Source organism: Galeopterus variegatus, unplaced genomic scaffold, assembly GCF_000696425.1.
Source record: "Galeopterus variegatus unplaced genomic scaffold, G_variegatus-3.0.2 Scaffold1838, whole genome shotgun sequence".
In the NCBI taxonomy this organism is placed as follows: domain Eukaryota; kingdom Metazoa; phylum Chordata; class Mammalia; order Dermoptera; family Cynocephalidae; genus Galeopterus; species Galeopterus variegatus.
This window is the reverse complement of record NW_007727949.1, coordinates 228620-244861: the sequence shown is the minus strand read 5'-3', so window position 1 is coordinate 244861 and position 16242 is coordinate 228620. Positions and strand designations below refer to the sequence as shown.

The following is a 16242-nucleotide window of genomic DNA, read 5'->3' as shown; positions in this document are numbered from 1 at the left end:
TTTTAAAAAAAAAAAAAAAAAAAAAAAAAAAAAAAAAAAAAAAAAAAAAAAAAAAAAAAGAACTATTATTTTAAAAAGCAAAATATAGAACAACTTAGTTATATATACAAAAGGAAAATATATTTATTGATATTCCTAAACATTGATAGATATGTGCCCTGGTAAATCTTTAACTTAGCAATTTTGTAAAAGGACAAAAGACACTGTTCACAAAATTACCTTTGGGGAGAATGACATGGGAGTTAAGGGAATCAGACTTTTTACTCTTTTTTTTTTTTTTTTTTTTTTTTTTTGGTGTCTGGCCAGCCCGGGGATCTGAACCCTTGACCTTGGTGTTATAACACCACACTCTAACCAACTGAGCTAACTGGCCAGCCTACTTTTCATTTTACAGCTTTGTATTTTCAATATTTTCTTAAGGTCTTATATTATTTTTATTTTTAAAACAAAGTTGGCAGGTTTACATAGGATACGGGCCTTTCTAATTTTCTTCACCATATTCTTCATAATTTAAAAACTGATGTCATTTTAAAAATAATTAAGTCATGTCATGTTTAACATAATCAAACACTATGTTTGTGGCTACCAAAAAGTATAGTCAATATCATACAAACATGGAAAAATGTTTATGAAAGGCTAGTGACAAAAAGAAATACAAAACTATACATATGATTACAATTATGTAAAATGTTTGAGAGAAGTTAATAAACAAAAATAAAACAATTGGGAATAAAATAGAATATGGGTAATAGGAAATTTTTTTTTCCCTATTCCAAGCTTCTATATTGTGATACATCTCTTTAGTAAACTAAATTATTTCTTGTTCATGTAGTCTCTTGTAAAAGGGCTTTCATGCATTTAGCATATTATTTTCCAAGTACATACTTTCAAAAAAGGACTAATCTAAAATATTTTATTTTGTTAATTAAAAAAAAAAATGTGCTATTATAATTTACCTGCAGAGGTACAGAGAGGTTAGGAGCAGGAAAAGAAACGGAGATACTCTGAGTTGCTGAAATTATTTTATATCTTTCCCTGGGTTGGGGTTAAACAAATATTTGTTTAACAATTTATGTTTCGGGCATGTTTATGTATATTTATTGTATCTACAATTTTTAAAAGGATGCTAAAATTTTATTTACAGCCAATCTGGTATATCAAAGAGTAAAATAATTCCTTATAAGGCAAAATCAAAGGAAATAATATAACCTCTGATTTTTTTTTTATTTTTATTTTTATTTTTGCTTAACCTCTGATTCTTTAAGTATTGGTTTTCTATTACTTCCCTATCTTTGTCACTCACTCATACACATACAAAAACCCTAAGCTTCCCTCTCTGCTCAACTGCAAGCAATTAACAAGTTCTGCACATTTATTTTCTGAAATGTCAAATCTTTCTCCTATTTCCATCTCAAAGCCCACTATCCTAATTTGGGCCCCAGCACCTCTTCCCTGAAATAACACAACTGTCTCTCCCAGGTTAAGTCTTTCTCAAACTTTTAAAAATGCAATACACCGAAAGAAATATATTTATCATCAGATGTAGTTATGTATATAGAAACTTTTATATAAAACTAAAACAAGCTTCACAAAACAATACTTACCTTACTACTTTCAAGATTCTCTGATGCATCCTATCATATCTTATTCTAACTCATCTAAGTGTAGTGGTCTCAACCCACTATACCAATTTGGCATCCTATTAGTGTGTGGTAACCACCAATTTAAAAACCAATGTCCTAAATGATCACTCCCCAGTTTAAAACATTCCCCTCAACCAATGCTTCTCTACATTGCAGCCTGTCACTTCTTCAAAAAACAGATGATATAATTCACCTGCTTGAAAATATTCAATGAATTCCCATTATGTCCTTGATAATAAAATACCAACTCCTTCATGAGCCACAAATCCTTCATATCTAACCACTCTACCTTCCCAGAAATCAATCCCACTTCTTTTCTTGTTCACACTCTATTCTGTCCAAACTACTTATTAGCTTCATTGCCTTTGTGAAATAGTTTTCCTAATGCATCCCCCAATCCATCTGATCACATCTTTCCTTCAAAGCTCAGCTCAGGTACCCCCGCCTCTATGAAGTCTTCTGTCCTACATTCCCCCATTCCTATCTTGTGCTACAGTTAGTTGTACAAAGGAATCCTGCTGAAAATTAGCATTATGCCTAGTAGAAAAAATAAGTGTCAGAATTACTGATTTTAGGAGCTTACAACTCTTTCAGTTCAATTTTCTCATTAACAAATTGGCAGGCTGGAAATGAGAGATGCAGGAATTGTAGTATCAAAATATACTATGCATAACTTTAAACATTTCATTTAATTCTTGTGACTGTTTTCCAAGGTAGGTAGTAATCCCATTTCATACAGAGATAAAAACTTGCCAATGGTTACAAATGGCTGGAATCAAGATTTAAAAACCATGCTCTATCTATCACATTATGCTAATGCCCCCAGAGTAATAAAGCAGTTTGCTAACACAGTTGTGAATACCTGAAAATGAAGTAGCACATTAGTCTCCTAACTTTATAGTCACATCTTAATAAAACACATGGGAGCCTATAACATTACACATTTTTGATAGGAGCCTATCAAACATTATATCTCTCTCAGCCACAGTCAATACAGTCTTAAGTCATACCACCTACCCTAACCTAACCATTGATATTAAAAGTTACACTGAATATAAATTATGACCACATATATGTATCTACAGGACTCAAGAACAGGCAGCATACACGACGGTGATCACATAGGATTACAATATAGCTGAAAAATTCCTATTGCTTAGCCTTCGTAATGTCCTAGGGCAATGCATCTCTCATGTTTGCAGTGATGATGGCGTGAACAAATCTACTGCAAAATCTACAACGCATCTCTCACATGTTTGCAGTGATGATGATGTAAACAAATCTACTGCTGAAGAGTACCTAGCTTACCCACAGGGTGACCCTCCCAGAGGTAACTCAAATCTTTAAGACAGAAAGCTAAGCATTTGACACATTAGGTCTAACCCCAGGTGAAAGGACTGTCGTCTACTTATAATTATTGCATTTTTAAATGATTCCCACCCATCCTCACAGCAAAATAATAGTTAATAACTGTTAGCTAACACTCACTGAGTACTTGATGAGTGCTAGACATAATCTCTGCCTGAAATTTAATTTTCATAACTTTCTGGGGATGCTATTATTCTAATCCCCACTTAAGAGATGAGGAGAATGAGGCACAAGGAGACTTAGTAACATAATTAGAGGGCCCACGCTCATGCAACTAGTGGCCAATATAGATAATATGAAAGTTTACTGCTGTTCCCTTTCATAATACACTTCTGCACAACTACAAAATCACCTGACCACACATTTCTCAGAACATATTCCCACCATTTAGTAATTGTAATGAGAAAAACAACATTGCTCAACATTGCAGATAAACCCTGATACAACATACTAGAATATTCCAAACACTAATTCATCAGCTCTTTTAGAAAGAAAAACAATTTTAAGAGTGAGAATTATTCTGTCGGACCTACAAGATATGACTTGATTCTTTATTCCTTTATACAATGACTATCCAAAGAAATGTAGATAAATCAAAAATCCAAAATTTAACAAGTTAGGGAGAGAGTTGTTACATCATAAAAGGAGTCTCTATCTTAAAGAAAAGCTGAAGTGTTCCCTTTTCTAAAATAGTGTCACATATGGAAAAAGTAATGCAAATTTATGCTGAAGGGAACTTAAAGCAAAATCTTTTTATGAGCCAAAGCTTTTATTTTTAAGAAATTAATTTTATACAGAAGTGGCTTCCCTGCCATAATCATAACACATGTACAGACTTAACCTTTTCTTGGTCATAGAGCAATTAATTCATAACACAGGTTCTAATCCCAGATCTGCCACTTATACACCACAAGTTCAATTTCATTAACTATAAAATACGTATTTACAGTACTTGTCTACATCTACCTCACAAAACAGTTTGGAGAATGTATGTGAATGTGCTTTGTAAACAGTAAATTATTATTAAATGCAAAGCACTGTGGACAGTAGTGCTGTTTTAGATAATACTCTGCCTATTCTCTGATACTAAACTCCAAAAAACTTACCACTCTCTTTATACTTTACTCTTTTAATCTTAAAAGGACAGGACCCCTATTTAAAATGAAATATACTATGGCATGTGCTCTTATGTTTTGAGCAAAGACTGGGCCCTCTACCATTTTGACTACAATGAAGTCTTTTTTGCTTGTTTCTAGATTTTTTGGTATGTTCTGGATAGTTCAGTTTGCAGGAGTAACCACCAGGTGAGATAAGTATAACTACAGTAAGCCTCTGAAGTATGTTTAAAGCATATTTGAAACACATAAAAATTTTGGAAAAAAGTCAGAAAAAACAGGCTATATTACTGATACCCTACTATTCTAAAATTACACTATAATCTGTTTACTATATGACACATACTTCCCCTTCTGAAATGTGAGATATGATTTATCTTTATACTTCAAAGTAAATAAAATAAAATCTCAAAAGAAAATATTCCCATTGACATTTACTAAAGAAATCCGGAAGCATCATAAAAGTAAACTTTGTAATGACCTAGGATATGAGTCAGATTTATCGAGTTGAGAGGTAATTAACCATCAACTCAGCTTAGTATATGTCCCAGCTTCTGGACCAAAAGCTGTGATTTCTAACTAATAATCACCCTTGGGGCAAGATAAGTGGTAGTATTTACTTCCACTTACAAATAATTATATTAGAAGTTTGGTTTATAAGCCCAAAAGTCTTCAAGTTAAAAGTTACTACACAGAAGCAAAAATTCAATTACAAGTAGTTTATTTTACAACATACAAAAACAGTTTGATATTACCACATTTTGTCCTTTCTTACCTATATTCTGGCTTTACTTCACTGTTTCACCTAAAAAAGAGTTAGTCCCTACCTAATATGGTTGTTTGGGCAACTAAATGAGGAAAAAAAATATATACAGATCACCTAATCCCACCGTACTCCACAGTAGCTATTGTAACTGTTCTACAGAGAAATATATCCAAGGAAATTCCATTCTTCCAAGCATTAAACTATAAAGTCACTGCTTAAAACGTAACATGGTTTGCCAGCACTAGTTTACCAGGAAATAGCACTGCCTTTAATTAATATGTTTAATTTATAATTGACTACCAGAAAATAAATCCCTTTAATAAGTTTTAGAACCTCTTATAATAAACTACGAATAAGTTAATAAATAATAAACTAATAAGTACTGAGTTTCAATTTGGAAGACATTTCCTAAGCTAAAGTAAATGTATTAATTTTTTTATATTATACATGAAAATCATTTTGAATCACTATTTCCTGAATATCTGGCTAACAAATACTCCCTTAGAATTTCGAATTTTTTGTCTAATAATTTTTTTCAAAACATCTGTGTCCTTTTAATCTGCTCTAAACTCTTCAAGGCACTAAAAACTGAAACTAGCATTCATGAAAGCCCAAGTGTCAGGAACTGTTCTGAGCCCCAGGAACTATTCATGTTTTATTTATCTTAAAACAGGTGCTGGCTAGTTAAGCAAAGAATTTAGCAAAGAATTAAATCAATAAACGAGGCAGATGACTCGGCTAACTCAACTTAACGTTCTTAAATTACTCCTCAGATATAAAACAAATCCCAAATATCCAGTCTTTAATATTACTGTTTCTTTGTTTGTTTGCAAGAGAAAAGGAAAAAAGGAGGTTCATTTTCGTACACAGTTCCTAAACTATACACCGCAAAAGCTAATAGCAAATTTGTATTCAAAGTAAATGTCATGTATACAAAATCATAACTTCCAAGATACTAAAAAACTCCTAGATTCTTAGAGATTTTGTTCTCCCAATTTGTCTATGAACAGTGGCTTAAGAAAAGTAAATATTCACAAGCTCATTCTAACATCAGATATGAACTTTACTGAAACGACTTAAAAAATTCAGAAATATCAATTCAAATAAAATAATGTGTGTAGTGCTACCCAAGAACCCAATGCAGCAATGCCTGGCCATTATTTTGGAATAGTACTTTCGCCAATCAGAGGTTGTGGGAAAACAAAACGCAGGGTGAGGTATCAATGTGAGTAAATCGCCGATGGAGAAGGGGGAAAGGAAAAGATCAGAAAGAATTAATACAGTGCATTATTTGTGGAAAGAGAGGCGGTTCCTTGGGGAGAAGACGAGGACCCCTTGCAAAGGGAGTAGGAAAGGTTCTTTTTGCAGTTAGCATGGACTGGGGAGTGGGAGGAGGGGCAACTATCAACAAGAATCTTCCCAGTGTGAATGGGTGCGTCACTTACGTAGCTTCTAGAAAGAAAATCTGCCCTCAGGACAATCTCAATAAGCAACGGTGAAGAAAGGGGGAGTGACCTTCCTAGGTGTAACGTAGGAAATACAGGGTCACTTCCCAAAGGACTGAGCGAAGAGACGTTCCCGTAGGTTTTCCCCGGTCATCGGAGAACAGAGGGGATTGTGGCGAGAGGCCCAGGACCGCGTCTGGGATGTGAGGCCCAAGGCTGAAGTGTGGGCGTTACCTGCAGAGTCACCTCCTGGGGGTCCCAGTGCGGCCGCAGGTGCTGCAGGAGGCTCAGGGCCCCCTCCCGGCAGCGCTGCTCCTCCTGATCCTGAACCGTGACGTTCAGCTTGGGCACCTCCGGGGAGCCGGACGGGACGTGGATGTAATTGGCCATGGCCCAGGCGACGGCGGAGACTACCACAACGACGACGGCGACGGCGACCACGAGAACGGCGGGCGCCGACAGGCTGGTGGATCCTTCCGTCCCGGGGCGCCCTCGCGGGAGGGCCTGGGGCGCTCGGACGGGCGAGCGAGCAGTAGGAGAACGGCTGGAGACGACACTGTCGCCGACCCGGGTCTGGACAGCAGCTGAACTGAGCTGGGGCCGCTCACGGGGAAAATTCCTCTCGCCTGCACTCGACCGCGGCGGCCGCGGAGCATGCCGGGACTGGCCTGACGCTGGCGTCACGCGCGGGGCGGGGCTTCCGCCTGCGTCAGGAGCCCGGGCTGGATTCTAGCCTCTCCGCACAATGGGCCAGCTGCTCCGCGCTAGTTTCCCCTGCCGCGGTTATCACACATCTGCCCTACGAGCTGCTAGTCTGGAAAACGCGGGGCTCCACCTCCGGAGTGAGCCTGAGCCCTGACACGCCCTGCAAGGCATTGAAGCTTAAGCTTACCTGATCAGGAGGGTGTTGGGGCTCTGGGCTTGAGTTAGGGCTGAGTTTTTCTGGGAAGCAAGGGACACGTCCTGAAATAACCCCAAGATCAGCCTCTGAATTTGGCCTGAGTATGGGAAGCTGGATTAAGGTGGCCGACTTGATCCTGGAGCTGCTATGTTCTGGGGACCACATTGTTGGGTTGGCAACTAAATTCACGTTAGCAATATACCGACATAACAGTATTCAGGACAAACTTAGTTAAGATATCTGGGTATGACAACTACAACACTTGAAGAGTTACTTTTAGTGTCAAATATTTGACCATGCTGAATTATTCAAAGCGCCGAAGAACAAGTTAAAGAGTCTGGGATGAAGATTGAAAGGGAAGGAAAGGGAAATAGTTTTGAGGTTCAGCGCTAGAACAACTGGAATGTGTCACGGTATTCCTGAGTGGGCCCTGGGGGCTCACAACTGCTCCCTTGAAACCTTCGGTCTCTGTCTTACAGCAGCTATTTCCCCTGGTAAGGGAATTCTGGAAACTGCGTAATCCACAAGTAATGTATTGGGACCTCCTAATTTTCCTTTATGGTGGAAGAACATGGACTGAAATTTGACCTCTGAATCTGTTTTCCCTACAGCATTTATACGTAGTGAATATATTTGTTAGTAGTAAATGAAATCTTTAACTGGATTCAGCTTAATTAACATTCAAAATGCATGTTTACATTCTGATTGTTCAGAAAGAAGCTGCTTACCTTTGTAAATCACAAAATAAATACTTCACGGATAACAACAAACTAAAAAGAAGGGGAAGAAATCCGAGCCTTACAGTACAGAAAGGAAGTTGATTCAACGTTTTTCCCTATTTAGTTATATTATTTTAAGTCATGAACTACAAGAAACTCTAGATTAAGTATTTCTTCCAATTTGGGGAGAAATAATACACTAATATTTTTCACACTTCAGGTGGTATCCCTTGTATTTTTTTATAAACTGTATTTTCTATTAAATAGTTGACATTTTAAGAATTTTAGGGCTGGCAGATTAGCTCAATTGGTTAGAGCATCATGCTGATACCACCAAGGTCAAGGGTTGGGAACCCTTTGGCTAGCTGCCAAAAAAAATTTTTTTTAACTATATTTTGTAACTGTAAAATGATTTAATAGTAAATTATGAAAAAAATGTGCAAGATCTTTATGGATGAAATTAGAGTAATGGAGAAATGAGCCATGTTCATAAATTTTTTTTAAATGCTATGAAAATCTCAATTCTCCCTGAACTAATCAATATATATAATGCAATTCCAGTTAAAACCTCAACAGAGTTTTTCACAGAACGTGTAAAAAATGACATTAAAATTCATACCAAAACTTAAGAAGAAAAGCCACTGTAATTTCTGGGGGCTGGTAGGGTTGGAGAATAAGTTGGGAGGACCTGTCATACCAGGATTTATTATATATTGGTAAAGGTATAGGCAAATACCCATAAAACATAATAAAGATCCCAGAAAAAAAACCTATACACATATGAGAACTTTGTATATGATAAAGGTGGCATTAAAAGTTAGAATAGGGTGGTCTAGTCAATAAAACACTACTGTAACAATTGCTACTCTTATGGGAAAAAATTTGGTCCCTCTTTCTCAGTATGCATAAAAACTAATTCTGAGAAGATTAAAAACCTAAATGTTAAAAATGAAACTTTAAAAATGTGCAATAAATGTCAGTACTTATCAACCCAATCTATAGATTTAGTGCAATTCCAATCAAAATCCCAGCAAGTTATTTTATGGATATCGACAAACTGATTCTAAAGTTAACATGCAAAAGCAGAAGACCCAGAAGAGCTAACACAATACTGAAGAAGAACCAAGTTGGAAAATAGACAATACCCAACTTCAAGACTTGCTATAAAACTATGGTAATCAAGACAGCATGGCATTGTCAAATGATAGATAAATAGATCATGGAACAGAGTAGAGAGTCTGAAAACCGATTCATGCAATGTATTAGTCTGTTTTCTGTTGCTCATAACAGAATACCTGAAACTGGGTAATTTATAAGAAAACAAAATTTATTTCTTACAGTTTTGGAGGCTGGGAAGTCCAAAGTCCAGAGAGCACATCTGGTCAGGGCCTTCTTGGTGGGAACTCTACTGAGTCCTATGGTGATGCAGGCAATCACATGGAGAATGGCCAGAGAGTTTTCATGTGCTCTCCTTATAAAATCACCAGTCCACACGCATGATAACCCATTACTCCATGAATGGATTAATCTATTCATTAGAATGTAGTACTCGTGAGATAATCAACTCTTAAAGGCCCCACCTTTCAAATAGCATAATCAGATTTCCCACCCTCTTAACACTGTTACAATGGAGATTAAGTTTCCAGCACATGAATTTGGGGGGAACACATTCAACCTATAGCACACAAATATATTCACCTGATATTTGAAAAAGGAGCAAAGGCAATTTAAAGGAGAGAGAGTAGCCTTTTAATAAATGGTGCTGGAGAAACTGAATATACATGTGCAAAAAAAAAAAAAAAAAAGAAAGGAATCATAGACACAGACCTTACACCCTTCACAAAAATTAACTAAAAATAGATCATAAACATAAATGTGAAACAAACTTTAAAACTCTTAGAAGGCAATATAGTAGAAAATCTAGATGACTTAGGGTTTGGCAATGGCTTTTTAGATGCAACACCAAAAGCATAATCCATGAAAGAAAAATTTGCATTTCATTAAAATTAAAAACTTTTGCTCTTGAAAGGCACTGTTAAGAGAATGAAAAGACAAGCCTCAGACTGGGAGAAAATATTTGCAAAACCCATATTTGATAAAAGACTTACATCCAAAATATACAAAGAATTGTTCAAACTCAACAGTAGGAAAACAAACCCAATTTAAAAATGGGCAAAGGATGGGAACAGAACCTCACCAAGAAAATACACAGATGGCAAACAAGCATATGAAAACATGTTCAACATCATGTGTCATTAGGGATTGCAACTTTAAACAACAATGAGATACCATTATACACCTATTATAATGGTTTAAAATCCCAAACACTGACAACACCAAATGCTGGCAAAGATGTGAAGAAACGAGACCCCCATTCATCACTGGTAGGACATAAAACAGCACAGCCACTTTGGAAGACAGTCTGGCAGATTCTTATAAAGCTAAACATAGGCCTGCCATACAATCCAGCAATCATGCTACTTCGTATTTACCCAAATGACTCAAAAACTTATGTCTACACAGAAACCTGCACACTAATGTTTATAACACCTTTCTTCATAACTGTCAAAAATTGGAAATAGCCAAGATATCTGCTGTGGTTTGAATAACCCCTCAAGCTCTTCAGAAAGTTCCCACTGAAAAGAAGGCCCTTACCAGATGTACCCCTCAACCTTGGACTTTCCAGCCTCCAAAACTGTAAGAAATTTATTTTTCTTATAAATTACCCAGTTTCAGGTATTCTGTTATCAGCAATAGAAAACGGATTAATACAGAAAATTACTACTGAGAAGTGGAGTGTTGCTAATAAAGAGTACATGAAAATGTGGAAGCAAGGTAATGGGCAGAGGCTGGAAGAATTTTAAGGAGCAGTTATGGCAGAAAAGGCATAATGTAAAGCCAAAATTTATAATTCAAAAGAAAGCAGAGGGAAAAAAATTGGAAAATTTTCAGCCTGGCCATGAAAGCAAGGGTGTAGCCCAGCAACCATTTGCTAAGGAGATTAGTATGGAAGAAAGGGATTATAAAGAGAAGGGAAATCTCAGAGGCTGTTTCTTCCATTATAGACCCAGAGGCCTAGGGAGACAGAATGGTTTTGGGGAACAGGCCTGAGGTGCTTTCCATGGGCTCACTGCCCAGGGTCACCTTGGGATGCTGCTCCCCACACCAACACACCAGCTGCTTTGGCTGCTCCAGCTGTGGCTAAATTGGCCCCAGGTGTGGCTGGACCTGAAGCTTTGGAAAATACAAACAAGAAGCCTTGGTACCATCCATGTGGTGTTGGGTCTATAGGCTCACAGAATGAATATATGAAAAGGACATATCGAAAAGCCTGGGGACCCAGGAAGAGATCTGTCACAGGAGCAGAGTTACTGCATAGAGCCTTTACTAGAGCAATGCCAAGCAGAAACATGGGGATCAGTGCCATGCCTAGTGGAGCTGTGAGAGCGGGACTGTCATGGAGATCCCAGAATTGTGGAGCTACCAGCATGCAATGCCAGCTTGGGAGAGCTGAAGCATGGCCTCAGACCAATAAAGCCAGAGAAACAGAGCTGCATGAGGACTTGGGGACCCAACCCCCATACCAGCACACAGAGGATGTGAAATAGGGAGTCAAGGTACATGATTCACCACCTTTGAGATTTAATGCCTGCCCTGTTGAGTTTCAGACTTGCTTAGGACATGTTACCGCTTTCTTTTGGCCTATTTCTCCCTTTTTGGATGGGAATATATACCCTATACTTGTCCCACCACTGTATCTTGGAAATCGATAACTTGCTTTGATTTCACGGATAGGACTTTGGACTTTGGACCTTTGTGTTGAAACAAGTTAAGACTTTTGGATGAAATGAATGTATTTGTGTGTGAAAAGGACATTAGTTTTGGAGGGCCAGGGGCAGAATGCCTTGGATTGAATGTCCCCTCAAACTTAATTGCCACTATAACTGTTGAGGGTGGGAAATTCCATTACGGTAATTAAAAGGTGGGGCCTTGAAGAAGTGATTAAGTTGATGGTTTGATGGTGGCCATGGGCATGGATCTGAGGGCTTTAAAAGAAGTGTGAATGAAGATCTGTCTCTCTCTGCTCTGCCATTTTCTGCCATGTGAGACCCCTGCTTTGCTGTAAAGCCACCACCAAAGAAGACCCTCACCAGATGTGCTCCCTGGACTTTGGACTTCCCAGCCTCTGAAACTGTAAGCAATAAATATTCTTTCCTTATATATTACCTAGTTCCATGTATTTTGTAATAAGCAACAGAAACAGACTAATACAGAAAGGTAAGTAGAAATATCCTATAACAGAATAAAGAGGGCAGATAGAACATATGCATCTACTTATGAATATATTCAGGGGACCGCAGGGGCTCTAGAAGTCAAAAATCAAGCAGTAATTCTGGGGACCAAATACACTTCTGGCTAGTTTGCAAACAGTTGACTTGTCTGTCTCTTCTCTCTGCCTGTTTTTACCTCTATTCTGCTTCTAATGTCTGTCTTTAGGTTCCTCATTTCTGCCTCGATGGAGTTTGGATGTGTTGTCCCCTCCAAAACTCATGTGGAAATTTGATCTCCAATGTGGCAGTGTTGGAAACTGATTGAGTCTTGGGGGCAGATCCCTCATGAATGGATTAATGCTCTCCCTGGGGGAGGAGGGGTAGTGAGTGAGTTCTCGTTCTATTAGTTCCCATGAGAGCTGATTGTTTACAAGACCCTGGAAACTCCTCTCTCTCTCTCTCTTGCTTCCTCTTGCCATGTGATCTGCTTGTACTCACCGGCTGCCTGCCACTTTTCTGCCATGAGTAGAAGCAGCCTGAGGCCCGTGCCAGATGCAACTGTCCCACAATTGTAAGCCAAATAAACCTCTCTTCTTTATAAATCACTCAGTCTTGGGTATTTCTGTTATAGCAACACAAAATGGACTAATACATGCCTACTGATTTCTCTCTGTGTATCTTCCTATCATTCAGATTTTACTCAAAAGTTATTCCCAGAGGGACCTTTCCATTGCTTCCCTTATCACAACCACCTATTTTATTTTTTATTTATCACTAACACAATGTAAGTTTTCTCAAAATCAATGTGTTTACTTTTTTAGTGTCCTTCTTTTGTACTAGAATATTAGCCCCAGGAGAGCAGAGCCACAGTTCATTTGCTTGTTTGTTTGTTTGCAGCTGGCAGGTACAGGGATCAAACCCTGGACCTTAGTGTTATCAGCACGGTACTCCAACCAACTGAGCTAACCCACCAGCCCCCAGAGCCAGTTTATCTTGACTATTGCCACATTTCCACTGCCTATAATAGTGCCTAGAGCATAAAATATACTCAATAAATAAATGCTGAAGCCCATCTAAATAGCTCCTGATACTCTTTCCATCTCAAATGAGACTAGCCCTCAGCCAGGTATTGTATTAGCAAATCACCAGAATATTCTGATATGCTGAACTCTCCTGCCTAACTATTTCCTAGACCACTGGCCAGCCCATTTGTTTAAGTATCTCTGGGTTTGGAACAAATCTTAGCTATGGGTGACAGTAAAATTATTCAGCACCTTGCAACATATGTCTAGAGGATGTAATATCATTATGAATATACATTATCATGAAGTATCCAACACATTTTAGTTCTCTTCCTGTACTTAGGATGACATTGGAACCCTCTGATACCTGGAATAGCCTGCCTCCTGTATCTGTTTCTACAAATCCCACTCATTCTTCAAAGCTTAACTCTCCAGCAATCTTCTTCATGGAGCTAACCTGGATTTTCCTTGTCCAAATTTACTTCTCCTTTTTACACTTTGGTTAAATCACCAAAAATTTCTGCCTTGTGACACCCACATTGTAGATTTAAGTCATAATGACTATGCCATACATAAAAGACTAGAAAAATCATTTAAAACTTCTTACATAATGACCATATTGTATGAAACAATGAAAAGATCACTGAATATAGGTTTAGGGGCTCTATCAAAAATGTTTTAGTTACAATCAAGTTGGATTTAGTTACCAGAGTAACAACATAGAGAATTTGCTGAAGAAATTATTCTGTGAAACAAGATTATGGAAGCATGTCTAACAGCTAGGTCATTCACCAAATTGTAAATATGTCTAAAATGAAATCACTCTTGTACACCTAACAGACAACCAGAATTAGTTAATGTCATTGTAGTGTGAGCTGGAAACTCAGGAATTCAAAACATCTGTAATACCAGACATTCAAGGCCAAGTATGCTCTGCCCCTCCCCCACAAAAAAGAAAAAAAAAAGAGAAAGGAAAACGGAAAGAGTTGCTGAGTGCTTGGATTTTCAGAGCTGCCCTACATGGCAATGAGGCTGCACGTGTTCTGCACTTCACAACTTTAAGATTAGCCTAAAGGAACTAGTCCTCTATAAAACTGCTGCAACTGTATTAATTATCTAAGAAAGGCTGTGCTACCTATATGTGTGCTAAGTTATAAGCCCTAATAAATATTTAGCTCTACACCACATCTCTACTGGTGCTTGTTCTATCTTGCCTCTTTTTCATATTCCTAGAGTCAGATTATAACTCTATTTCATACATTAAATTACCTTTTTTTTTTTTTGGCTGCTGGCCAGTAAGGGGATCTGAACCCGCGATCTTGGTGCTAGGAAGCGGCAGCACTCTAACCAATTGAGCTAACCAGCCAACCCTGGATTACTTCTTGCGAGCAGGAATTCTATCATTTTCATCTTTATATCCTCCGTTGTCTTAAGGCAGTGTCTTACGCATTATAAATTACAATTATGGATTTAAATGGACAAAGAAACATATCACACTGTCCCTAATTTTTATCATCTAAAAAATGTAGGGAAGAAAAACTTTTTAAACATCGCCATATGAGTAATGAAAGGGGATGCACCTTACCAAATATTAGATTATATCTTAAAGCCATAAATTGTGAGACTGGGCACAGAAATAAACAGATCAATTTTTAAAAATCCAAGTATAGGGGCCAGCCTGTGGCTCACTTGGGAGAGGGCGGTGCTGATAACACCAAGGCCACGGGTTCGGATCCCATATCGGGATGGCTGGTTTGCTTACTGGGTGAGCGTGGTGCTGACAACACCAAGTCAAGGGTTAAGATCCCCTTACTGGTCATCTTTAAAAAAAAAAAAAATCCAAGTATATATGGGTAATTAGTATGTAATAAAGGTAAACTTTTATATCAGCGGGGAAAGTGGATTACTCAAAAATGAGGTTGAGTGGGAGCGTAGCGTGAGGCTGAGGCAGGAGGATCGCTGAGCCCAGGAGATCCGGGCTACAGTGTTCTATGTCGACAGAGCGTCAGCACTAAGTTCGACATCAAATATGGTGACCTCCCCGAGCAGGGGCTGGGGGTTGCGGGGACCACCTGGTTGCCTAAGGAGGGGTGAACCGGCCTAGTTGCAGTCAAAACTCCCCTGCTGATCCGTAGTGGGATTGCACCTGTGAAAGCCACGGCACTCTAACCTGGGCAATTTAGCAAGACCCTGTCCCTTCATTTTTTAAAAAAAGAGAAAAAAAGAAAGAAGAGAAATATTGAGATATTATTTTTCACAAAATTTTATGAAGGTGGTTTAGCAGTCCTTATTGTTGTTTAAGTGACAATAACAAAAAGCTCACAAGTTCTGATCAACATTTTATCATAGTTCTAGATATCTCATTGGCAAATACATCTTTGTAGTTCCATATAAATTTTAGGATTTTTTTTTTTCTATTTCTGTGAAAAATAACATTGGAATTTTAATAGGGATTGCATTGAAACTGTATGTCACTTTGGGTAGTATGGACATTTTAACAATATTAATTCTTCCAATCCATAAACATGGGATATCTTTCCATTCATTTGTGTCTTCTTTAATTTATTTCATCCATGTTTTATAATTTTCAGTGTACAGGTCTTTCACCTATTTGGTTAAATTTATTCCTAAAATTTTTTTTTTGTAGCTATTGTCAAAGGGATTGTTTTCTTGATTTCTTTTTCAGATAGTTTGTTGTTAGTGTATAGAAATGCTATTAATTTTTGTGTGTTGATTTTGTATCCTGCAACTTTACTGTATTTGTTCATTATTCGTATAACTTCGTATAATGTATGCTATACGAAGTTATTACGCTGGGTCATATGGTAGATCTATCTGCAATTGTTTGAGGAACCTCCATACCATTTTCCATAGAGGCTGCACCATTTTGCAGTCCCACCAACAATGTATGAGAGTTCCTTTTTCTCTGCCACCTCGCCAGCATTTATCGTTCAGAGTCTTTTGGATTTTAGCCATCCTAACTGGGGTGAGA

General features: G+C 37.9%; 1 protein-coding gene across 1 annotated transcript in view; it reads right to left on the bottom strand.

Annotated features, from left to right (window-relative positions):
* The window catches only part of ETNK1 (ethanolamine kinase 1), a 50955-nt gene extending 43877 nt beyond the window's left edge, over positions 1–7078 (bottom strand). Inside the window, exon 1 of the mRNA XM_008579228.1 lies at positions 6572–7078. Coding sequence (XP_008577450.1) covers positions 6572–6727 — 156 coding nt within the window. The 5' untranslated portion in view covers positions 6728–7078. The remainder of the gene's footprint in view (positions 1–6571) is intronic.
* Positions 7079–16242: the final 9164 nt, after the last annotated feature.